At 41.4% G+C, this 25,816-nt stretch overlaps 1 protein-coding gene across 1 annotated transcript; it reads left to right on the top strand.

Annotated features, from left to right (window-relative positions):
* The first annotated feature begins 6,189 nt into the window (after window positions 1-6,189).
* On the top strand, window positions 6,190-24,254 carry LOC141092775 (interleukin-12 subunit alpha-like). Its single transcript, XM_073579134.1, has 5 exons — window positions 6,190-6,353; window positions 8,893-9,003; window positions 15,536-15,577; window positions 18,410-18,511; window positions 23,447-24,254. Exons 1-5 carry the CDS (start codon window positions 6,222-6,224, stop codon window positions 23,630-23,632), a joined length of 573 nt encoding a protein of 190 aa, XP_073435235.1. The 5' UTR covers window positions 6,190-6,221; the 3' UTR covers window positions 23,633-24,254.
* Window positions 24,255-25,816: the final 1,562 nt, after the last annotated feature.

Below are 25,816 nucleotides of genomic sequence, written 5' to 3'. Positions count from 1 at the left end.
TTAAAGTGTTGAAGTTTGGAATATGAAGATACATCTGTGTTTATGTTAAGGCAAATAAGACCTTTCTCCTGCTTAGCCAGAGACACGGTAAAGTCCTCTCAGAGTAAACCCTTGCAGGGTGCTTGCCTGATGATAAGTAGTCATCTTAGCCCTGTTTCACATTGACACAGATGTTAGTATCTGCTAGGAAAAGGTTGGGGAAGTCCTAGGACTACCACTTCACTGTATAAAGCCAGAACAGCATTACACAGCTAGCTAGTCTCAACCTTAGCTGCAGCAACTCCACAGTCACCCATCCTATCGCCAAGGAGGATCATGATGAGACCCCGAGTGCTAAAAAGCCAGCCTACACTATGGAGTAAGTCACTTTTGTCTGTGCCCTCCTGTCCTGCGGTATATGGACTTCTGATGTATGATTAGATATTATTTACCTGTAATTATTATCTAATTTCCAGAACACATCAATAATATTTGATATACTGATATAACTGTATTTATTCATAATTATATATTATTATCTATACAGTGACTTGATGGATGTGTTAGTGTACAGAAGTCCTTCAAGTCCTTAAAGAGAATCTCTCACTTGTCATAAATATGTTCACCTACTATAAATCTTAAATTGTTTTTTTTGTTCCTTCAGTTCTCTGATCCTAATTTGGCCTCCTCTTCACTCATGTGCATTGTATATAAATCTAGTCTGGTAAAGTCAGGGGAGCGTGATTCTCATAAAATACATTTAATTAGTAGATCTTGGAAGAGTAATACGTTCCACAATTGATTGTGCTAAAATAATGTTCCTGTGCTGAGATAATCTTATATATGTGCCCCTGCTATGTGCTGTGTAATGGCTATGTCTGACCATGTCTAGCTGCTCCAGTTGGTAGTTGGCACATACCACAGCTAGTGGCCAGGGGAGGAGAAAAATATGCAGGCTGGATAGCATGTGATCACAGATGATTTTTTCTTTGTGATAAAACATTTCCTTGACTATTTAAAAACAAGCAGGGAAATGTTTTTCCTTTCAGAAAGCAGCAACTGCGATCCCAATGCTGTCCTGTCTGTATACTCTTTTGCTTCCTGCCCTGCCCAGGAGATGAGATATGATCAGACCATGTTCCTGTACGGTCAGACACTGCCATTACACAGTACACAGCAGGGGCACATTTATAAGATTAGCTCAGCACTGGAACATTTTTTTAACACATCCAATTATAATTCAAACATCTATTGATTAAAATGTACTTTCTTTATGGGGAAAACCACTTAAAAGATCATGCCTCTTTTCCTAACAAGACTAGATTTATACACAGGGTGCAAAAATGCAAAGTAGGGCTATATCTTGGGAACAGATAGGTGAATAAACACAATAAAGGTAAGTACAGGAGAACATTGGCATTTAGACCAAGTAAAAATGACATTTATTGCAAGTGCCTGGTGTTCTGTAATCTCTGCAGTGTAATTTTCACAGTTCTGTGCGCTATGCTTCTCCACAATTTTGTCTGTGATGTGTTTGGAGAGCTCTTTGGTCTTCATGCTGCTTCCTTATTAGAGTTTTAGACTCAGGATCCCTATAGAACAGGTATATTTCTACTGACATAACCAGAGTTCTTAGGCCAGGTTCACATAGCGTTATGGCAGTCCTTTTAACGGATTGCCTTACAAAGTGGTATTACCGCGATGTAACACATCCGTTAACGCACCCATAGACTGCCATAACCGAGCGCATCGCTAGCGCGTGTCACAATCGGCATGCGTTAGCGATGTGCTGTCATTCTGTGATGGACCCTCGGACGCGGTCTGCAGCGTTCGATGGTCCGTCACGACTAGCGCAGATGGAGCAGCTCCGCTAGCGCAATCACATAGCGCATCCGTCAAACGGACTGCCATAACGCTATATGAACCTGGCCTTATTTAACCAGTTACGAGACTTTTGAAGTTAACCGGTATGCCAAGACTTTAGGGGTTTTATACCAAAGGTGCTAACTATACACAGACCACCAAAATGTTTCAGTTTTAGTTATTTACTCTTTTTTTTTTAACAAGGCATTTTTATTCCATTACAACACATTGAACAATTCTGACATAAAATCAAATTAAAAAATCTTTTTCTTTGTATGCATTATGCGGTGCCATAACTAAAAATCTGAAAATAACTGTGCAATGCTGCACAACTAATACCAGAAGAAAAATGATTTCTTACTAAGGGTATATGCGCTTGTTTATTCCTGAAGAGTTTTTTTTAGACGTCTTCTAGGACGTTTTTTGCGTCGTCTTTGACATTGGCGTTTTTTTTTTCATATTTCATTAGAAATAGGAAAAGACGCCATAAGACAGTACTGGTGAAAACTTTTAACCACTTCATTACTTTGAAGAACTGAAGTAGTTTACGAGGTTAGAGGGAACAAGTATTTTTTAGGTTGTAGTGCATATGATTTTTGCCTTTTAAACTGCTTTTTCAGGCATGTACCAGGCAGAAAACACCTGAAAAAGATGCCATATGCATATACAGTGTCATGTGATACATTTCTATGGTATAGCAAAACAAGTATTTAATGAGAAGGTCCAGTCTCCTGGAAAATGTGTGGAAATGCATTTTTTGGGGGATTTCGATGGGAGTGTAGAGCCCTGTATAAGTGTGAACTTAGCCTAAAACTGTATACTTTATTCACTCATTTTAAGAACAATGATCCATCCCTATATAATGGTCTTTCAGGCTTAAGAGGGCCCTTACATAAAGTTGAAATATTTAGCTAAATATGAATAGAGCATATGTACCGTATATATATTTCACTGGATCTTTTGGGTTGCTGGAGCAACGTCTGGATTTTGTTGTGTAAACTTTGCAGGTTTCTCTTCCATGTACTGAAAATCGTGGAATCCTTAGTATAAAAAAATGGAGATGCTAAAAATGTCAAAATCCCAGCTCTGACCAATTTTTGCTGCAGATTTCCGTGGAGCACATTGATGAGATTTCGTAAATTCTCATCCTCAGTGTTACAATTGTATTACTCATGTAATCCTATCAGAGAACGGGGACTGTATTTTAAAAAAATGTCAAAACTTTATTTTTAAAGAAAACAGTATTAGGGTATGTGCCCACGTAAGCGTTTTTTTCCCGCGTTTTTTAAGCGTTTTTACCAGCAAAAACGCTTACAAGAAGCACCCCATTCATTTTAATGAATTCTGCACTTTTTGTGCATACTGATGCGTTTTTCTTCCGAAAAAAGAGCATCGGGGTAAAAAACGCAGCATGCTCATTAATTTCGCGGAAAAATCCGCATTTCTAACTATTTTCTATGAGTCTGGGGACGCTCTGGAAAAAAACGCATAAAAAATGTGCAAAAAAAGCGCGTTTTCTGGGAAGGAGTCCCGTTTTCAGTCAAGAATTTTCTGCATACGTGGGTACATAGCCTTACACAGTAAAATCAAGGCTATAGAGTGGTGCAATTCAGAAACACATTATGCAGTATGTCCAGAGACAAAATGTAATAGAGCAATAGAGCATAAAGTTAAAGACATAATCAAGAAACATGAAGAGTGGCACTCCCCCGGTATGCGAGTCACAGAGTCCTTTATTTCCAGCTCATTGGCACATAGATGAGCAGAGTGGAGAGGGCAGGGAGTGAGCAGGGGAGGAACAGAGCACCACGGCCGTTTCGCGCAGCTACGCTTCGACACTGAACTCACAATTCTACATTATCATAATGAAATTTCACATTACATAAGTGATGAAAAATATACGAATATTGAATAACAGCTGTAGATATGATTTCACAGAAAATATGACATGATTCTCGGATTTTAGTTAATCAAACTTGATCATTTCAAAATAAAGCGCACAGTGCTTAAGTGAGATCAGTTGCACTCATATACAAGAAGTGGTCCACCTAGTTATACATAGCTAGAGAAATCTAGATCAGTACTCCTGTGAAAACTCAGAAAAAGCGGAGGGCTAAAAGGTCTTCTACCAAAAAACAACCATTTTGTTCATAGTGATCAATGCTGCTACATATATATATATATATATATATATATATATATATATATATATATAAATATAAAACTCTTACTTCTTATTAGATTGACCACATGTATTGCACAATGCCCTGCATCAAGTTCATGCGAATACAAACAACCCATACATGATGTTTTACCAATGCTCAGTAGTAGTGGCCAGCTACATACAGGATTCCCTGACGCACATTTCACTAACTTCTTCCTAGAGAGGTATGCGGTGATCCAGGCAGTCAGTCCATAATTTACCTCAGGTGCGGCGGATAAATGGCGCTCACCATCAAGGCAATGAATGTCACCGCCCTCCATCTCAGCGTCATATGTCATGATCACCCTCCCCTACTCGATGGGTTAAGGCAGAGGGCGGTAACCACAATGTTACTATGACACTTTGATCACTATGAACTAAATATATATATATATTTTTTTAATTCTGAGGCATTTATATATTAAATCTACTACTTTTCTATATGCCTTTAAGTTCATGCTATAATTTTGCATTTAGGGCTAAATTTAATGAAGACCACTAGGTGGCAATGTTTTTTCTTTTTTTCTGATTTTCACTGGAGTATTGATTTAGATTTCTCTAGTTATATATAACTATTTGGGCCACTTCTTGCATATGACTGCAACTGATCTAACGTAAAGGGAACCTGTCTGGTCCCCCATGCCCTCCAATCCAGCAGCATTCACCTATGAACCCATGTCTGTATAACATAATTCAGTTCAGTATATGCTTTAAAGAAAAGCATTTATGATCTCCGCTTTTCCTAATGAGGGCTTTGACTAGCCGATGGCACGTTAGTTCCCAGACTAGTCAGCCCTCTTTGCATGTTATCATGCTCCTGTGGGAATCAGCGTTACTGTTTGCACTGTTCCGTGGCACCGGGTGCTGAAGACAGCTCTCATCATTCTCCCCTGCTCTGCCTGGGATCAGCACTAGCAGGGGTTAATGTTGAGAGTTGAATTCAACTGATAACAGCGAGAGCTGGTGCAGATGATGGCAATATTCACCAGCTAGCATCTGTGCTATAAATCTATAAATTTAAAAAACATTGTGGGTTCCCCTGTATTTTTGATAACCAGCCAGGCAAAACTGACAGCTGCAGGTTGCAATCTTCAGCTGTCAGTTTCAGCAAGGCTGGTTATCAAGAATAGAGGGGTCCCCACACTGTTTTTTTAAATTACCATATTTAAATAAATAATGCAAAAAAATGGTGTGGGGTCGCCCCCATTTTTGACAACCAGCCTTGCTAAAGCTGACAGCTGGGGCTGGTATTCTCACACTGGTAAGAGGCCATGGATATTGGCCCCCTAGCCTAAAAATAGCAGCCTTCAGCTGCCCAGAAAGGCACATCTATTAGATGCATCAATTCTGGCGCTTTGCCCGGCTCTTCCCACTTGCCCTATAGTGATGGCAAATGGGGTAATATTTGTGGGGTTGATGTCACCTTTGTATTGTCTGGTGAAATCAAGCCCACGGATTACTAATGGAGAGGCGTCTGTAAGACACCTATCCATTACTAATCCTATAGTTGTATGGTAAATAAAGACACAGCCAGAATAAAGTCCTTTATTAGAAATAAACCAAAACACATTTTTCCATTTTTATTTAAAAATAGCAAACACAGTTATACTCATCTAACGCCCATTCCATTGAAACCAACGTATACTGTAATAAAACAAAAATAAAAAACAACAATATCCCTCACTTGTCCAACTTTCTGTGCCACGCTGTATTTTATGTCTGGGGATAAACAGTTTTCAACCTGGACGGTGCCAAGATGCGACCGTCCAGGCTGAGAACCCCTGGGAGAATGAGCTGCTGTGAGTTCAGCCTCACTGACTAGTGCTGATGTCATTGACATTATTAGCAGCAGCACTTGTAGGCTGCTGGGAGTAGTAGTCCCATCAGCCCCTGCCTGCATTTTGGAAATCCTATAGAGAAGCCAATGGAGAAAAATGCTTGAGAATGCTGCACGTTAATTAAAATGCAATGCTACAATAACACAAAAACAGAAAGAGTTGTGAAGAAAGATTTTGTTTCTCCTTGTCAGGTGGGATTCACATAGTTTGGGCTTTCTCTGATATTGCAGCTCATTCCCATGCAAGTGAATATGACCAAGATGCAATCAATGGCAGTTTCAAGTCTATAGACATTGATCACCTCTCCCCTTACACCGGCAGGCTGCGCCATCATTTGGATGCTCTTGGTGATTGGCCAGACATTGGTTGTAGAGAGTAAACCAGTCCGACAACCCATTGACTTTGTAAGGTGCTACAATATCTCCAAGAACCTAGTGAATGTGGTCACAGAGACCATCGGAAAACTACAGGTAAGAAAGAATAACTAAAGTGAAGCATGGTAACAACTTCCAGCTGTATTTGCTTGTCTTCAATATAATATATTAAATACTTTGATTGGCAAGATAATTGGCAACTAAGCGTTGATTACAAATACTAATTAGTGATGAGCGAGTATACTCGTTACTCGAGTTTTCCGAGCATGCTCGGGTGTTCTCCAAATATTTTGGGCGCGCTCGGAGATTTAATTTGTGTCGCCGCAGCTGCATGATTTGTGGCTGCTAGACAGCCTGAATACATGTGAGGATTTCCTAACAAACAGGCATTCCTCACATGTATTCAGGCTGTCTAGTAGCCACAAATCATGCAGATAAGACGACGAAAACTAAATCTCCGAGCACGCCAAAATACTCGGAGATCACACGTGCATGCTCGGAAAACTCGAGTAATGAGCATACTCTGTCATCATTAATAATTATGTAAAATACTGACCAAATGCTGACCGTGTGAACTTGGCCTTAGACACCTTGTGGGAGGTGTTTTCCTTGGCTGGATTATACGCCTTTGATGTAGCAATTTACCTAGTAATAACATATACAGTATATATATATATATATATATATATATATATAATTGCCATCCAGTATATAAAATACAGGAGTGGATAGGGGCATCGCCTGACGAAGTAGGAGTCTGTCCGTGCTATTTGGTGAAAGTGAACTATGGACCTTAAGTTTTGATCCTGCATAAGCTGTATGTCTAAATGGATGCTGCTTCCATCATTGCATCAAGGCTTGTTTTTCCCCTGCAGATATTGCCTTTTACATCTAGATTTGTGTATGCTATTTGATATATTTATGATTCCATATATATACCGTAGTACGTGCGCTTCCTCTTTTATGTGTGCGTACTTTTACAGGAAAACACTTGAAAAGCGTAGTATCAATTCCAGTCAGTGATGTATATTCCACCATCCACCATTCTCACAGTTGTCTGCCCTTTTTAGAGAACTTTTTTTTAATAGAAAAAATGGGGCAGTGACACACACACCCATACACTGATACATATTAATAAAGAGTGGTGAGATTGAGGAGGTGACAGGTATTTCTATGGGTATAATCAGTATTAGGAAACAGATTTTTATATAATTTACATTGAATATATTGAATATGCTTCGGTCCTGTGTGATTGAATGTGGACTGATTGGGAGTTTTTAACCCCTTAATGACAGGAGCTTTTTTTGGTTTTACGTTTTCGTTTTTCGCTCCCCTTCTTTCCAGAGCCATAACTTTTTTATTTTTCTATCAATATGTCTATGTGAGAATTTATTTTTTGCAGGACAAGTTGTACTTTTGAACGACACCATTGATTTTACCATGTCATGTAAACAGAAAATGGGGAAAAAAATTCCAAGTGCGGTGAAATTGCAAAAAAAGTGCAATCCCACACTTGTTTTTTGTTTGACTTTTTTTTACTAGGTTCACTAAATGCTAAAACTGACCTGCCATTATGATTCTCCAGGTCATTACGAGTCCATAGACACCAAACATGTCTAGGTTCTTTTTATCTAAGTGGTGAAAAAAAGTTCCAAATTCTGCTAAAAAAAAATTAAAAATTGTGCCATTTTCCAAGATCCGTAGCATCTCCATTTTTTGTGATCTCAGGTTGGGTGAGGGCTTATTTTTTGCTCGCCAAGTTGACGTTTTTAATGATACCACTTTTGTAAAAATACTTTTTTTGATCGCCCGTTATTGAATTTTAATGCAATGTCGCAGCAACAAAAAAAAGGAATTCTGGCGTTTTGATTTTTTTTCTTGCTACTCCATTTAGTGATCAGGTTAAACCTTTCTTTTTATTGATAGATCGGGCGATTCTGAACAAGGCAATACCTATTATGTCTATGTTTGATTTTATTTTGATTGTTTTATTTTGAATAGGGCGAAAGGAGGGTGATTTAAACTTTTATGGTTTTTTATTTTTTTCATATTACTTTTTTATAATTTTTGACATGCTTTAATTGCCTCCATGGGAGGCTAGAAGCTGCCATAGCTTGATCGGCTCTGCTACATAGAGGCGATGCTCAGATTGCCTCTATGTAGCAGAATGACAACATTGCTATGAGCGCCAACCACAGGGTGGCGCTCACAGCAATCCAGCATCAACAACCATAGAGGTCTCAAGGAGACATCTGGTTATTATGCTGACGCACCGATGACTCCCTATCATGTGACGGGGTCAGCGGTGCTGGTATTTCCGGACCGACGGCCGGAAGCGCCATTTAAATGAAGCTGTCAGAGTTTGACAGTGGCATTTAACTTTTTATTTGGCGCAAGTGGATCGCAATTCCACTCGCGCTTATTGCGGGCACATGTCAGCAGTTCAAAACAGCTGACATGTCCCGGCTTTGATGTGGGCTCACCGCCGGAGCCCTCATCAAAGTTGGGGATACTGCCAACTGATGTACTATTCCGTCAGCTGGCAGTCAGGGGTTAATATCATAGCTATGGATATAATATGTGTGTGCAATCACTGATATGTCTGGTGTGATGAAATCTCTCTTGCTTTCATTAGGAGGATATACATGGAGCATTCAACTGCTCCTCTGAAACCGTTTCTATAGTAGATGTGACAGCCAACACTATGAACACAGTAGAAGCATGTCTCGCCAGAAGGCAGTCCCAGGTAAGAGCCTTATCGTTCAATCATCTTTACAAATGAGTGGTTCATTCTAGTGTAACTATAATTATGGTTCCTGTAACTGAAGATCGGTTACATCTGTTTGAATAGGGTTACTTCAGATAATTGCGATGCTTGCAGATCTTCTTACCTAAAAATAAGCAGCAAATACTAAAAGCCATGTACACATTTGCACAGGTTTTTGCTTTCATTTTTCATTTGCTTCTTAAATGTAGTGTTAATCAACTTTCTAAATAATTTTCATTAAACATTTTCTACCAATTTTCTGCTGCAGACTGTCTTTTATCTAGCTAAGGCTAGTTTCACACTTGCTTTTTTTTGCAGCGCGTTTTTCCCGCAAAAAAACGCATTGAAAAAACGCATACAAAAGCATACAACTGCTGCGATTTTTTCAAGCATTTTTATGAGCATGCATGAAAAAAACGCAGCGTTTTTAAGCGTTTGTATGCGTTTTTAGTGCGTTTTTACCGCGTTTGCGTTTTTTTCCAACATTTTTAGGTGGCCCCTCACACTACCCAAACCATGACTTTACTAACCCTAACCCTGACCCTAACCCTAACCCTAACCCTGACCCTAACCCTAACCCTAACCCTGACCCTAACCCTAACCCTGACCCTAACCCTTAACCAAATCATACTTAACCCTAACCCAAACCCTAAACCCTAACTAACCCTAACCCTAACCCTGACCCTAACCCTAACCCTAACCCTGACCCTAACCCTGACCCTAACCCTAACCCTGACCCTAACCCTAACCCTGACCCTAACCCTTAACAAAACCATACTTAACCCTAACCCTGACCCTAACCCTAACCCTGACCCTAACCCTAACCCTAACCCTGACCCTAACCCTAACCCTGACCCTAACCCTTAACCAAACCATACTTAACCCTAATCCTGACCCTAACCCTGACCCTAATCCTTAACAAAACCATACTTAACCCTAACCCTGACCCTAACCCTAACCCTGACCCTAACCCTAACCCTAACCCTGACCCTAACCCTAACCCTGACCCTAACCCTTAACAAAACCATACTTAACCCTAATCCTGACCCTAACCCTGACCCTAACCCTTAACCAAACCATACTTAACCCTAACCCTGACCCAAAACCCAACCCTAACCCTGACCCTAACCCTAACCCTAAACCCCCTTAACTAACCCTAACTCTAACCCAAACCCCTAAATTCCATGGTTAAAAAAAAAAACGCATATGCAAAAAAACGCTTACATGAGCATGCCAGTGCGCACATATGCGCATCCATAGGCTATAATGGCCATTTTTAGCGCAAAACGTGCGCATATGTGCGCATGCGCTTTTTTGCAGGGCCAAAAAATGCAACATGATGCGTCTGGAAAATCCAATCGCACACCCCAAAAAAACGCAGCGCATGAAAATCGCATACATGCGCTTACAAGCGCGCAGGTATGCGCACCCATGTTAAATATAGGGGAAAAAACGCATGCGCAGGTTAGCGTTTTTTTCCAGCGCTAAAAAACGCAAATGTGAAACCAGCCTAAGTGCTCTGCAAAAATGTTACGAATCCATCAGAGCTTCTGGTTCTGAAGGCTCTCCCCATCCTCAGTGTTAGGCCTCCTTCACATGTCTGTGTTTCCAGTACTTGTGGCATAGGTTTTTTACGGATACCTCATGCATATATTATAATAACCTATGGTGATGTTGATTTGTGCGTGTTTTCTCATGGACTGTGAGTCCGTGTGAATCACATGGAGACGTGTTTTATTCCGGCCGCACGGATGGCAAGGGCCAATACAAGTCTATGGGTCTAAAAAAAAAACTGTACACCACACAAATGACATTGCAAAGTATAGGACTAGCTTTGTAATTTTGTTCTTTCTTTATCAAAACCAGAAAAACACTGATGGCACATTAACACCGGTACTGCTTTTTCCAATTCCAATTTTATACGAACATGTGAAGAAGGCCTTAGAGATAGTAGTAAGGAGGGTTTAGGCCGGGGTCACACTGGCGAGGAATACAGACGAGTGAGAGGCGTTAAAAGCACGCATTACACACGGACCAATGATTCTCTATGGGTTTGCTCCCAACAGCCGTATATTTCTCGTCCGTATTCTACGGTCCGTGCCAATCACAGCATGCTGCAATTGTCAGCGTACTACGCCTGTAGTACGCCAATGAAAGTCTATGGGTGTGCTAAAAATACGGATTACACACGGACCACACGTGTGACTTGCGAGAAATACGCGCCAGGTGTCTTTTAGAAAAGCCGGCAATTCAGTGCGCTATACAGTAAACTCACACTGACAGGTTTAATAAAGAAACGAAAGAATAGATATAGACACATAGAATATATATATATATATATATATACAGTACATGTCATTGAGACACACACATATATATTTATATTTCACATAGTCCTTCATAGCAGAATAGGCGCTTTTTCAATTGCCGGCTTCTATCAAATTATTCCCCAACCCGACATGAAATGACACATGGTTTACATTCAGTAAAGCATTTAATTTCATGTTTTTTAATATGTCCCTGACTAATAATTAGATGATGGTTTGTGTGCAAAATTTGGGAGTTGTAGTTGTTATTTTAAGGGGTTAATTCGTTGTTAAAAAATGCGTGGGCTTCCCATTGCCCTATAGTGGTGGCGAATGGGTTAATATAACAAAGGGTTAATGTCACCATTCGATGGTAAGGTGACATTAACCCTTTGTAAGATTAACCCATTCGCCACCGCTACAGGGCAATGGGAAACCCACACATTTTTTAACAACAAATTAACCCCTTAAAAAAACAACTACAACTCCCAAATTTTGCACACAAACCATCATCTAATTATTAGTCAGGGACATATTAAAAAACATGAAATGAAATGCTTTACTGAATGTAAACCATGTGTCATTTCATGTCGGGTTGGGGAATAATTTGATAGAGGCCGGCAATTGAAAAAGCGCCTATTCTGCTATGAAGAACTATGTGAAATATAAATATATATATATATATATGTGTCTCAATGACTTGTGTGTATGTGTATATATATATATATATATATATATATATATATATATATATATATGAACAACGACAGAGCAAAGTCCAGCAATAAGGTGAGCAATCCAGGATGCTGTTAAAAAAAATTTTTCTCTTTCTTTTTATTGATAAATCCATTAAAATACAATGGTCCAAGCAGTTCAAAACAGCAATAACGCAGGAAAGTAGTGCAGATAGGGCTACGCGTTTCAGCGGTAATACCCGCCTTCTTCACGGTCCAGGGTGTAGCCCTATCTGCACTACTTTCCTGCGTTATTGCTGTTTTGAACTGCTTGGACCATTGTATTTTAATGGATTTATGAATAAAAAGAAAGAGAAAATTTTTTTTTAACAGCATCCTGGATTGCTCACGTTATTGCTGGATTTTGCTCTGTCGTTGTTCACATTTGTATGGATGGACTCCTACATCCAGATCCGGGCACAAAGGAGTTAACCAGGTCAGCTGAGGTCCCAGGTGGTTCACAGGAGTGAGCTGGTCTACATTGTTGGATATATATACAGTGGGGAAAAAAAGTATTTAGTCAGTCAGCAATAGTGCAAGTTCCACCACTTAAAAAGATGAGAGGCGTCTGTAATTTACATCATAGGTAGACCTCAACTATGGGAGACAAACTGAGAAAAAAAAATCCAGAAAATCACATTGTCTGTTTTTTTTTTCATTTTATTTGCATATTATGGTGGAAAATAAGTATTTGGTCAGAAACAAGCAATCAAGATTTCTGGCTCTCACAGACCTGTAACTTCTTCTTTAAGAGTCTCCTCTTTCCTCCACTCATTACCTGTAGTAATGGCACCTGTTTAAACTTGTTATCAGTATAAAAAGACACCTGTGCACACCCTCAAACAGTCTGACTCCAAACTCCACTATGGTGAAGACCAAAGAGCTGTCAAAGGACACCAGAAACAAAATTGTAGCCCTGCACCAGGCTGGGAAGACTGAATCTGCAATAGCCAACCAGCTTGGAGTGAAGAAATCAACTGTGGGAGCAATAATTAGAAAATGGAAGACATACAAGACCACTGATAATCTCCCTCGATCTGGTGCTCCACGCAAAATCCCACCCCGTGGGGTCAGAATGATCACAAGAACGGTGAGCAAAAATCCCAGAACCACGCGGGGGGACCTAGTGAATGAACTGCAGAGAGCTGGGACCAATGTAACAAGGCCTACCATAAGTAACACACTACGCCACCATGGACTCAGATCCTGCAGTGCCAGACGTGTCCCACTGCTTAAGCCTGTACATGTCCGGGCCCGTCTGAAGTTTGCTAGAGAGCATTTGGATGATCCAGAGGAGTTTTGGGAGAATGTCCTATGGTCTGATGAAACCAAACTGGAACTGTTTGGTAGAAACACAACTTGTCGTGTTTGGAGGAAAAAGAATACTGAGTTGCATCCATCAAACACCATACCTACTGTAAAGCATGGTGGTGGAAACATCATGCTTTGGGGCTGTTTCTCTGCAAAGGGGCCAGGACGACTGATCCGGGTACATGAAAGAATGAATGGGGCCATGTATCGTGAGATTTTGAGTGCAAACCTCCTTCCATCAGCAAGGGCATTGAAGATGAAACGTGGCTGGGTCTTTCAACATGACAATGATCCAAAGCACACCGCCAGGGCAACGAAGGAGTGGCTTCGTAAGAAGCATTTCAAGGTCCTGGAGTGGCCTAGCCAGTCTCCAGATCTCAACCCTATAGAAAACCTTTGGAGGGAGTTGAAAGTCCATGTTGCCAAGCGAAAAGCCAAAAACATCACTGCTCTAGAGGAGATCTGCATGGAGGAATGGGCCAACATACCAACAACAGTGTGTGGCAACCTTGTGAAGACTTACAGAAAACGTTTGACCTCTGTCATTGCCAACAAAGGATATATCACAAAGTATTGAGATGAAATTTTGTTTCTGACCAAATACTTATTTTCCACCATAATATGCAAATAAAATGAAAAAAAAAAAGACAATGTGATTTTCTGGATTTTTTTTTCTCAGTTTGTCTCCCATAGTTGAGGTCTACCTATGATGTAAATTACAGACGCCTCTCATCTTTTTAAGTGGTGGAACTTGCACTATTGCTGACTGACTAAATACTTTTTTTCCCCACTGTATATATATATATATATGCATTCTATGTGTCTATATCTATTATTTCGTTTCTGTTCGAAACCCAGTCATAGGACTCCATTATATGTCCATTTTGCAAGGCGGCGAGAAAATCTCGCCATACGGATTGCATACGGATTACATACGGATGCAGACATGTGCAAAATACGCGACCACACCTTGCTTACGGATGACATACGGAGCACTATTTAGGGGTCATTCATCCATATTACGCCTGTAAACTACGGACCGTATTTTGCGTCGGTTAGTGTGACCCCGGCCTTACCCAGATTTCCATAGTGTGTAGAAAAGAGAAGGTATCCAAAGGAGGGCATAGAAAATAGGCTATTGAAAAGGAGGAAAACACCTGAAGAAAGTGCAGGATTGAAGTTATGGTGATACGAGCACTGCATGGAGGATAGACACAGACCTCACATCCATGGCCTATAACAGGGAATGACTCTCCCACAAGACAACCTGAATATCAGGGGTCTGAATATGAACAAAGGAATAGAGACTGCAGACTAATAGTGCAGTTTTATCAACTTTAAGGCAACCACTAATATATGTATAAGTATTCCTTGTCAAAGGTATCAAGCATAAAGTTTTAAACCAGCCAAGCCTAAGCTACCTTAGCTCAATCTATAGCTACCTAGGCTACATGCAAGATTGTGGACATCATTGACTCCAGGTGCTTATTGGTTGTCTGTGTGCTGTCCTTTAAAGGGAACCTGTCATGTCAAGAAATGCTATTTACCTGCAGGGGGTTAATCTGAAGGTTAATAGTGTTAAAATCATGCCTGCCTGGTAGGAAGCACAGGTACAGAGAGAAAATGAACTAATACCTCCCGGTAACTGATCACTGTCAGCCATAGGGGCGGTACACTGGGTTGTTATAGTCATCGCTCACTATACAGTGAGCGCACTGTTATCACGCTCCAGCACTTTGATTGACATCCTGCTCTACACACATACACTGCGCACACTCGCTGTAGAGCAAGCTGTCAATCAATGTTCTGGGGACTGATATCAGTGCGCCCACATTATAGTGAGCACTGACTGCTCCCTGTACAGCTGCTATGACTGAAAATGATTGGATGAAGGAAGGATACAAGTTCATTTTCTCCCTGTAGACGAGCTTGCAGTAAGGCAGGATTTTACCACCTTTAACTGCAGATTAACCCTAAATCTGCATGTAAATGGTGTGTCTTGATATGACAAGTTCCCTTTTTAAGTAGGCAGCACACAGACCAAAGAAACATTTGGGTGCACTTAGCTAAAAAATAAAGAAAAAAACCCATTCTTTTTAAGGTTTATTTAGACCTGATCTAATACTCTGTACGTGATAATTTTTCCTTCTCTCATTGCAGACATGTTTGTGCTCACAGATGAACAGAACAGATATTGATGAGGTATGGTCACATCTGCTGCCAATGAACAAGTTTCACTGTAAAGGGCTTGTCCATTAGTTTGATAATAATGATGACCTATTGTTAAAGTAGGTCATCAGTATAAGATCACTTGGGGTCAGTCACCCGGTGTGCCCACCAATAAGCTATCGCCTCTGCCGGCAGCCAGGTATATGCAGGTTTAGTGTCTACTCCCAGGTACTGCAGCTCAGCTCCTACTCAAGTGATAGATAGGTCTCTAATATCAAAGTAGTAGACAACCCCTCTGAAGAGGATCTGCCACCAAATCTAACACAATAATCTGTATGTGTGTGTTATATCTATGTTATAATGTTATAATCTATAATAATAAATGCCCTAAGCAACTTCCGGTTGTAACAACTTCCGTCCAGTTGTAACCGGTGACGTCACCGCACACCTCTTTCCATGTTAACCCTCAACACACACACTCCTCTCACCTTTCACCATCTCCACTCACTCTTTCACTCCACATACGACCCTTTCTCTCACTCCGTCTCTCATACTCACGCCGTCATCGCCGCTGATCCACGATCCCCGACATCTTCTTCCGCCGGCGCCATCCTGGATGCAGACGTCCTCCACGCCGGCGACATGTTCTTGCGGCGACGCCATTTTGGATCGGCGAAATCCCGCGATAGTCAAGATGGCGTCGCCGCAAGAACATGTCGCCGGTGAGGACGACGTCGGGATCCAAAATGGCATCGGCGAAAACTCGCGAGATTTCGCCGACGCCATTTTGGATCCCGACGTCGACCACTCCGGCAACATGTTCTTCCGGCGACGCCATCTTGACTATCGCGGGATTTCAAGATACTCAAGATGGCGTCGCCGCAAGAACATGTCGCCGGCGTGGACAACGTCTGGATCCAGGATGGCGCCGGCGGAAGAAGATGTCGGGGATCGTGGAGCAGCGGCGATGATGGCGTGAGTATGAGAGATGGAGTGAGAGAAGGGGTCGTATGTGGAGTGAAAGAGTGAGTGGAGATGGTGAAAGGTGAGAGGAGTGTGTGTGTTGAGGGTTAACATGGCAAGAGGTGTGATGCTATCGCATCCTCTCGATGCGATAGCATCGGGCCATAATCTAGTATAGTATATTTGCCCAGTCTTCAGCAAGGTCTTGGTTGTCCATCACAGTGGGGTGGGAGGGAGGAGATGAAACTAAATATTGATGATGCAGAAACCTGCTGAACCACACCTCAACGTCACATATACTTCCTGGGAAAAAAAAGGAATAAATGTTTTTGCTTTTTTTAAATGATGTAGAGAATCTAAAAATATTAAAACAAGCCCTGAGAGTAGTGTTTAAATTGTATTTCTGTTGTCAAGACTGTTATTACTGCTAAAGCACATTCATACGAGTAGCATACAAAGCAGAGGGACAAACACCTGAAGCTGACAGATCCCTGTTCAGACTAGGAAAAAGCCCTCCTCTGACTCTGGTCTGTCACTGCCTTACCGCGGAGGTTGGCACCTTAAAATAATGCAGTGGCACACAATGGGCTCACCCTGAATGTCCCTAGCAGCTCCTAGATTCACTAGAGTAGCAGTTCCCTAGGAGAAAAAGGAATTACACATAAAACCACTGCAACAAACACAAACTACAGCAAGTGAATTAATCCAACAAAGACTATCACCAGCAGGAAGCAACAGCAGGGCAAGGTATATAAAGCTGCACCCAAAAGGTGATAGGGCAGACTGAGTAGATGAAAAACACCTGTTACCCAAACAGAAACAAAACTAACAGAATTAAAAGACCCAAAGAAAAGGTTTTATCAGTTGTGGCCGAGCGGAAAGAGAAGTCTACCACAGTACACAGGAACAAGGGTTCGAATCCAGGCAAATGACAAAGCCAATGAGCTGTCAGTTGAGGAGAGTGCAGCTGGACAAGTAATATAGCCAGGGAAGTTGATGCCTTGGAAGTGCTTTGACACTCCCAGAGCACTTAAAGGAGGAGTTTTACCACAAGAATAAATACAATCCGTGTAAAAGATTTTGTAAAACTAATAATCTTTCCAAAAGCAATTCATTTTTAAAAATGCATTATTTTTCTACTTCAGGATGACCTTTATTCCATATTGATATAGTTCATCCAGAGGTAGGTTTTTCCTATTGTGGTCAAACTTGCACAGATATTTTCTGTAGTAAATGGGTCATGTGTGCTGCGATCGACGAGCGCTCATAACAATGCTCAGAGAGCAAATCAGAATGTTTATATGAGGAAGACACAGTGCTATATGCAGCTGTCTACCTGTACTATTTCCTTCTCTGCCAAAGTTAAGGCAGACACCTACATGTAACAAGGCTGTCGGGCAGTGAACGTTTCTTCTGTCACTGTGTCTAATGGCTGCACCATGCAGCCAGACAGCTTCATAGAGAAACGCTGACTGGCTGAGGCATGCAGAGTAAAAGTCAGCATTCACTCATTGTCACAGAAGAAGCTCTCACTGTGTGCTCTCGGCAATAATACAGTTAGACAGCTGCATGAAAAACGCTGTCTGTCTCGATCACATGAATATGCCCATGTGCCCTCTGTGCAGTGTTATGGACGCTCCCCAGTCTCTGCACACATAATTCATTTACTACAGAAAATATCTGTCCATACTCAACCCCATCCTGAGAACTCTGCCAATAGATTGACTATATTGTTAAATTAGTTATGTAATCCTGCATTAGAAAAAAATGGATATTTGAAAAGCTCTGACAGATTCCCTTTAATGAATATGACACTGCAGTGATATTTGATGGGCAGGTTTTTTCGAGTGAAAGATTTGCATTGTTCTTTAAATATGAACTATATATGTCTCCTTTCCTTAGGACAAGTGTCTAAAAGCAATTTATTCTGACCTAAAACTGAACATGAAACACCTGAAGGGCTTGAATCCCTCCCTTGACAAAACAGTAACCAGCATGATGCAGGTGAGTGTTACTCTAAGAGCAGCTTGCAAAGAAAAGAGTTAAATGGCCAACATCACATACTTCAATCTGCAACTTCTCCAAGGCATGGATCAGGATGGATTGCAGCCTAAAGAAACACCGAAACAATGAGCAAATAAAAAAACAAAGGCAAAATTAAACTTTTTCACCATTTCATCCCACTTGGACATTTTTCCCATTTTTCATTACATTATTTGGTAAATTGAATGATGTTATGTAAAACTACAGCTCATCCAACAGAAGACAAGCCCTTAGATGGTTATATTAATGAAAAAATAAAAAGTTATAGTTCTTGGAAGAAGGGGAGGGAAAAACTAAAGTCCTTTAAAAACTAAAAAACAAATGAAAAATCTCACAGTCCAGAATGAGTTAAAGGGAATGTGTCATCAGGAAATGACCAATTGAGGGAAAGAAAATTTAAAAATTGCAATTTTCTTTTCTAAAAGGTAATTGTTCATTTTTGCTACTTGTTATGGCACTATCTGCACTAAAACATCCTAAAATCGTAAACTTTTCAAGAAGCGGCCAAGTTCCGTTTTTGTTTCTTTCTAGAGCCATATTTCTTTTAGTTTTTTTTTAGTTTTCTGTCCATGTGGATATATGACAGCTTGTTTGCTGGAAACCTTGTACTTTTTAATAACACTATTCATTTTAGTACATAGTGTACTGCAAAATGAGGAAAAAAATTCCAATTGGGGAGAAATTGTGAAAACACGTGACATGTATTTGGGGAATTATTTTTATGATGTACATTGAATGGTAAAAAATACCTCGCACTATGATTCTCCTCATCAGTATGATTATGGTGATACAAAACAAGTCTGATTTTCTGTGTTATTTTAGTGGTGAAAAAAAAAGATTGTAAAAGAATGTTTTGGGGGGTTGTCGCCATTTTCCGAGATTCAAGGGACTTAACGCTGTTCTCATCTGATCGATTGTGCTATATACTGCATTGTTATATGTTAGGCATCTGCTCTGCAGGAATCTAGAGCCTCACATTCTGTGGTCTCCTGCTGCCCATCTACTGCAGAGATTACTTTGCAGCAGACCGCTCCAGAGACTAAGTTCCTCTGTGCTCCTTCTGAGCAAGCTCATGAGACGATCTCCCACTGGAGTTCAGGAGTCATGTGCTCACGTCCTGCTCCAGATCTCATTGGTCCATCTCGGAGATCTGGAAGCTTCTGGAAGGTCCCGGCTACTATAAAAAGTGTGCATGGCCGTTCCGCCATGCGCTAGTATAGACTATACTTGCTAGCTCCTCTGTCTTGGGTTCTGCTCCTGTGACCAGATACCATGTGTGCATCTACCTGAAGCCTGTGTCACTAACAGGTTCAGTGTTTTGTATGTTTTTTATTGCGGCACCTCTGTGTGTGAACAGAGGCTGCTCTGCGCACTCCGGGTGAAGTTGAACCCGTGTGCATCATACCGCCATATTGCTTGCTGCCACCACTTAGCAGCAGTTATACCACCTACTGCATGGTGGACCCTGAGCGGCGAACGCACTTTATTATTATTTTTATTTAGTGCATTCCGCCGTTCCTAACAGTTATATGTCGAAAAAAAACACAATCTATATGGAAGCCTGGCCACAGAGTGAGTTTCAAGGGGGCACCGTAATAGCAAACATGGAGTTCTTTAACAGACCCCCTGCTGTAACAGAAACTCATAGTAACCTGCACTGATGGGTGCTCAGCCTAACACGTCCCCATGCCAGCGCACTGTTAATGCTGCTGTCAGATTTTGATAGCGGCATTTAACAGGTTAACATTTGCTTTGCGCCACCCATGTCTATTACAGGCAGGTCCTGACTGTAACACATAGTCATGAACTGCCAGGTAAGGGGCGCCTCACCCAGGGAACCCGCTCCATACACCTACTTCTGACTTGCACCGTACATGTACGGCGGATGTCATGAAGGAGGTTAATGTTTTGACATGTTATCTTCTCCATTTTGTTGCTATTATTTTGTTGTTTGTTATTATTCATTTGTAGCGCACCATTGATTCCATGGTGTTGTACATGAGAGAGGGGTTACATACAAAATATATTATACAGTAATCAAACTAACAATGACAAATTGGTTCAGAGGGGAGAGTTGTGGAGGCGATTGGTTGAGGAGTGTATAAGTGTTGAGGAGAGAAAGAGGTCTTGAGAGGACCAGAGATTACGTGCTGAAAAATATGGGGACATTAGTTCAGAGATACAGTATATGGAGGAGACAGATTATGGATGGCTTTGTAGGTCAATGTCAGTAGTTTGAACTGGATACTGTCATGATCCAGGGTGGATCTGACAGATTAAATGCACAAGTAACCTTTTTTTTCCTGTGAGCTGTTTTGCTCAGGGTTGGTTTTGTCCCCCGGTGGCCAGTATGGTCATTGCACTAGTGCTTAGAGATAGTTTTGCCCCGGTGGCCAGTATGGTCATTGCACTGGTGTTTTTAGAGATAGTTTGCCCCCCGGTGGTGGTTAGAGTAATTGCACGGGAATCACTAACAGGTGTGTTTGCTCTATAAAGGTGTGTCAGTAGTGCTCACTCACGTTGGTGATATTGTGTCAGTAGTGCTCACTCACGTTGGTGATATTATTGTTGGGCTTTTCCAACCATCCTGGGTGAAGGAAGGAGCTGGATGGGGAGCTGGAAGAGAGTCCAGGGCAGCTTAGTCAGAGTCCTGGAGTGGCAGCTATGGTATCAGTGAGGAGTTTGTGTAAAGCATGGTGGAGTGGCAGCTTTGGTGTCAGTGAAGAACTCCTGCAAAGCTTGGCGGAGTGGCAGCTATGATGTAGAGCTGCACTCAGTTTGCTGGACTCTGTTACTGAGAGCTACAGTCAGTTTGCTGGACTCGGTTGCTGGACAGCTGCTGGACTCTGTTGCTCCAAGGCGGCACTCAGTGCTGGACACTGTTGCTGTAAAGCTGCACCCAGGTGTTGGACACGGTGGAGGAAGATGCACTCAGGTGTTGGTCTCTGTTGCCTGGAGCAAGTGCATCAGAGCAAAGCTATGTGTTTCCCTGTTTGTCACTTTTCCTTATGTTGGTGTTAGTGCAGCGGTGGGGCCAGTGCCTGCGCCACCCAGCTCCCTAGCAAGGGATAGGTGTCGGGTGTGCCAGGGCTACAGGTTCCTGAGTGGCGCCTGGTGCGGAACCGGCATAGGGAAGGTTAGGAGTGTTAGGGACACTGACTCAGGGGAGTACAGGAGGTCTCTACGTTCCCCGTTCGCTATCGCAGGGCCCACCGTTGTAAATGTTTCCCTATCCCCCTTTGTCTTGTTGTATTAGTTACCGGCCTGCGGGCTGCGTCACACTGGACAATTACACGTGCCGTGTCCTGTTGTATTAGTTACCGGCCTGCTGGCCGTGTCACACAGGACGGGGCACGTGACAGATACATTGGGGAATTGGGAGCCAATGAATGGATTTGCAGAGGTGAGAAGTGGTGGAGTAGTGATGAGAGAGGGAGATTATTCGAGCATCAGAATTAATTATGTACTGGAGAGGTGCGTGAGCATTAGCAGGGAGGCTACAGAGGAGGATATTCCATTAGCAGAGGCAGGAGATGATGAGGGAACACACTAATATTTTAGTAGACTCTGGGTTTGGGAAAGGATGGATTCTGGAAATATTTTTGAGTTGGAGGAAACAGGATGTGGTAATAGCTTGGATATACGGTTTGAAGGACAGGGTAGAGTCGAGGGTTCCTCCGAGGCAGCGGACTTCCGGTACAGGGGAAATCATGATGTCATTTATTGTGATAGATAGATCAGGTAGGGGAGTTAAGCGAGATGGAGGAAAGATAATGAGTTTAGTTTTGTCCACAATGAGCTTTAGGAAGCTTGATGAAAAGGAGGATATGAATTATAAACACACTGGTATTCTGGACAGCAGATAGGTGACGTCTGGGCTAAAGAGGTAGATGTGGGTTTCATCAGCATATAGGTAGTACTTGAAGGCATAGGACCTTATGAGTTGTCTCAAGCCAAAGGTACAGATGGACAAGAGTAGGGGTGTCAGGGCAGAGCTTTGAGGGACACCAACAGAGAGGACGGGATGAGGGGGTAGTATTGGAGTGGGAGACACTAAATGTGCATACAGTGAGGCATGATGAGATCCAGGAGAGGGAAAGGTCTTTTACACCATGGGAATAGAGGATCTGTAGTAGGAAGGAATGGTCAACTGTGTCAAAGGCATAGGACAGATCTAGAAGGAGGAGTATAGAGAATTTTCTGTTACCTTTGCAGCAAGTAATTAGTAATTTTGGTTTGGGCAGTTTTGATGACATGGTGAGGACAGAAGCCAGATTGTAGGTTATCAAAGAGTGAGTTAGATGAGAGGTGGGAGGAAAGATCAGCATGGACGAGCTGTTTGAGGAGTTTGGAGGCAAACGAGAGAAGCGATATGGGGCAATAGCTGGATATAGAGGTCGGGTTGAGGGATGGTTCCTTCATGATAGGTGTAATAGTGGCATGTTTGAAAGCAAAAGGGAACGTGTCAGAAGTTAATTATTGAAGTGATGAATTAGGGCTGTGATGAGCATGTTGGTGAGGATGGGGAGGAGGTGGGAAGGGGTCAAGTGCACAAGTTACAAGGTGCGATTTGAAGAGATGAGTAAGCTCTCCTCCAGTGATGGTGGGAAGGGCAGTTATGGGGAAGGAGCCATGGTCTTTTATACTTTGGTTTGTAATGGTTGAGCAGTAAAGACTCGCCTTATTTTTCAAATGTGCAGCAGAATCTTTTGCAGAGATGAGGGAAGTCAGAGGGGGTCAGTGGAGGGTGGAGGAGGGAGTTAAAAGTGATAAATAACTGTTTAGGGTTGTGGGATAAAAAACGTAAAGAGTTGTATTATTAGTTTCTAGAACTATTTTGCGAATCATGTTTGCCCTGTTAATCTGAAAAATTGTAATAAACTATTATCTTTGCAGGCTCTAAAAATACAAGATGATGATGAGAAGGAGCATGGAGAGAAGCCAATCAGAAGGAAACATCATAAACAGTTTATGCAGTGCTCTGTAATTCACTATTTCCAATTACGCATCATTTCTATAGCTAGAGTGTTTAGCCAATTGGCAGGTGAAGGACCAATGCACCAGAAAGCGATGAAACGTTAACTTTACCCCAATGGGTTAATACTGACAAGAAGACTTAGCTGCCATTAAGGATATGTTCACACAATGAGTATTTGGTGAGTTTTTGATGTTGCAGATTTCTGCATCTTTTCTATTAGATATATAACCTGTTTTGTTTTTGTTATTTCCTGATATTTAGCTTTCACAAAACTAAATCTATAGTCATGTGGGGTTTATATATTGTTTTTCTTTGCTGGAACTGTAAGACCGTTTTCTCAGCAGTGAAAATGCAAAGGATCACAAACACACCAAAAACTCATTGTGGAAAATTGACCTGAACATACTGTATATGCAGAATGGCAACCAAATTAATGTCTACATTTATTTATATAATATTAAATCTAAATTAATTGACCGTACAATTAGCTGTGAAAATTAAGGTATTAATATCAAAATACTTGAAGACGACTTACACTTTGACACTTACGATATCTTTATTTTATTTATTATTATTTATTAATTATATTATTTGTTTATTTGAATGTATTTATTTTGTTGAAGCTGTTGAATAATGTATTAATGTATTGTATCATGGGATTTTGCTATTTATTCTGTTTATCATTTTTTTTCTGTACCATGTTTTAAAATTAAAGCTGCGATCCAATGTTGTGTTTTTTTTCTTTTATTCTTAATAACTTTATTATTATTACGTTCATAATCTTTATGTTTTCCAGTATGCTGCAAACATTGCACTTGAAATTAAATGTAATTTTTTTTTTCTTAGGCTGGTTTCACATTTGCGTTTTTTAGCGCTGGAAAAAAATGCATACCTGCGCATGCGTTTTTTCCCCTATATTTAACATGGGTGCGCATACCTGCGCGCTGGTAAGCGCATGTATGCGATTTTCATGCGCTGCGTTTTTTTGGGGTGTGCGTTGGTATTTTCCAGACGCAGCATGTTGCATTTTTTGGCCCTTGAAAAAAGCGCATGCGCACGTATGCGCACGTTTTGCGCTAAAAATGGCCATTATAGTTTTTTTAGCGCTGTGTTTTTTTGGTGGTGTCCACTTGTTGTCCTAGTTATAATCTTCTAAAGTAAAAAAAAAAAGTCTATATAAAGGAGGTGCCTGCCAGAACTCTGCCACTACTACACTGACAGATTGAAGAGCAGACAGTCAACCAAGAACCCATTATATCAGCGAAGAATGTGAGTATATTACATTATATGCCTGTCCTTTTAAATTATGTATGTACTAATGATTTTTATTATTTTTACATGCAGTATGTCTTCAGAATCAGAGTATTCCCCATCGCGGCAGGAATTGGCGCAAGCAGACCGTGAGGTGATTATTTTTGTGCATCTGGTAAGTATATCTGCTGCTTCTCCAAATCTCTTACGTTTTTTTCAACTTTTTTAAGACATCGTCATCATCCTCTTCTGTGGACGGGACTAGTGAGGGCGAAGAGCAGGAGCAGCGAAGCCAAGTCCCGGTGGTGATACGGAATGTAAGTATCAAATGATTTGTAATGTTCTTTATTTTTTATCTTCTATTTTTACTCTTTTTTATGTTTCTTTTTTTGTAACTTTTTATTCAATTTAAATTGGATTATTCTAATGAATGTGTTTTGTCTAGGTTCCACAACGAGATGAAGACGTGTACCTGGATAATGAGCAGCTCATCAGCCTGGTCCAGGAGCGTTTGCCGTTGTGGGACAGCCGTGACCGGCTGTACAAGGACATTGTGGTGACCCGGCGGCTATGGAATGAGGTGGCCGCAGCGTTGATGGATGGCTGGGACAGCGCCACAGCATCCTCCAAAAAGGCGTTTAGTGAGTATTTCCCTGCTCTGTATTGTGCCGCAGTGACTGTTGTCCTTGACGGCACTGTTGGGTTTCGTGCTAGGTGTATTCTAGCAGGAAACCCAACAGTGTCATCGGGGTCTACAGTGACTGCTTTGAGTATTGTATTGCTACATTGTGCCGCAGTGACTGTTGTCCTTGACGGCACTGTTGGGTTTCGTGCTAGGTGTATTCTAGCAGGAAACCCAACAGTGTCATCGGGGTCTACAGTGACTGCTTTGAGTATTGTATTGCTACATTGTGCCGCAGTGACTGTTGTCCTTGACGGCACTGTTGGGTTTCGTGCTAGGTGTATTCTAGCAGGAAACCCAACAGTGTCATCGGGGTCTACAGTGACTGCTTTGAGTATTGTATTGCTACATTGTG

Source organism: Dendrobates tinctorius, unplaced genomic scaffold (assembly GCF_039654945.1).
Source record: "Dendrobates tinctorius isolate UK_male_01 unplaced genomic scaffold, ASM3965494v1 ptg000060l, whole genome shotgun sequence".
Classification (NCBI taxonomy): domain Eukaryota; kingdom Metazoa; phylum Chordata; class Amphibia; order Anura; family Dendrobatidae; genus Dendrobates; species Dendrobates tinctorius.
This window is presented reverse-complemented; position numbering and strand designations above follow the sequence as displayed.

Excerpts from the sequence above, each read along its gene's own strand:
- LOC141092775 (XM_073579134.1), top strand. The coding sequence starts at position 6,222 with ATGCTCTTGGTGATTGGCCAGACATTGGTTGTAGAGAGTAAACCAGTC. Across the intron at positions 6,354-8,892 it reads AGACCATCGGAAAACTACAG|GAGGATATACATGGAGCATT; the intron begins GTAAGAAAGAAT and ends TGCTTTCATTAG. Across the intron at positions 15,578-18,409 it reads ACAGAACAGATATTGATGAG|GACAAGTGTCTAAAAGCAAT; the intron begins GTATGGTCACAT and ends TCCTTTCCTTAG.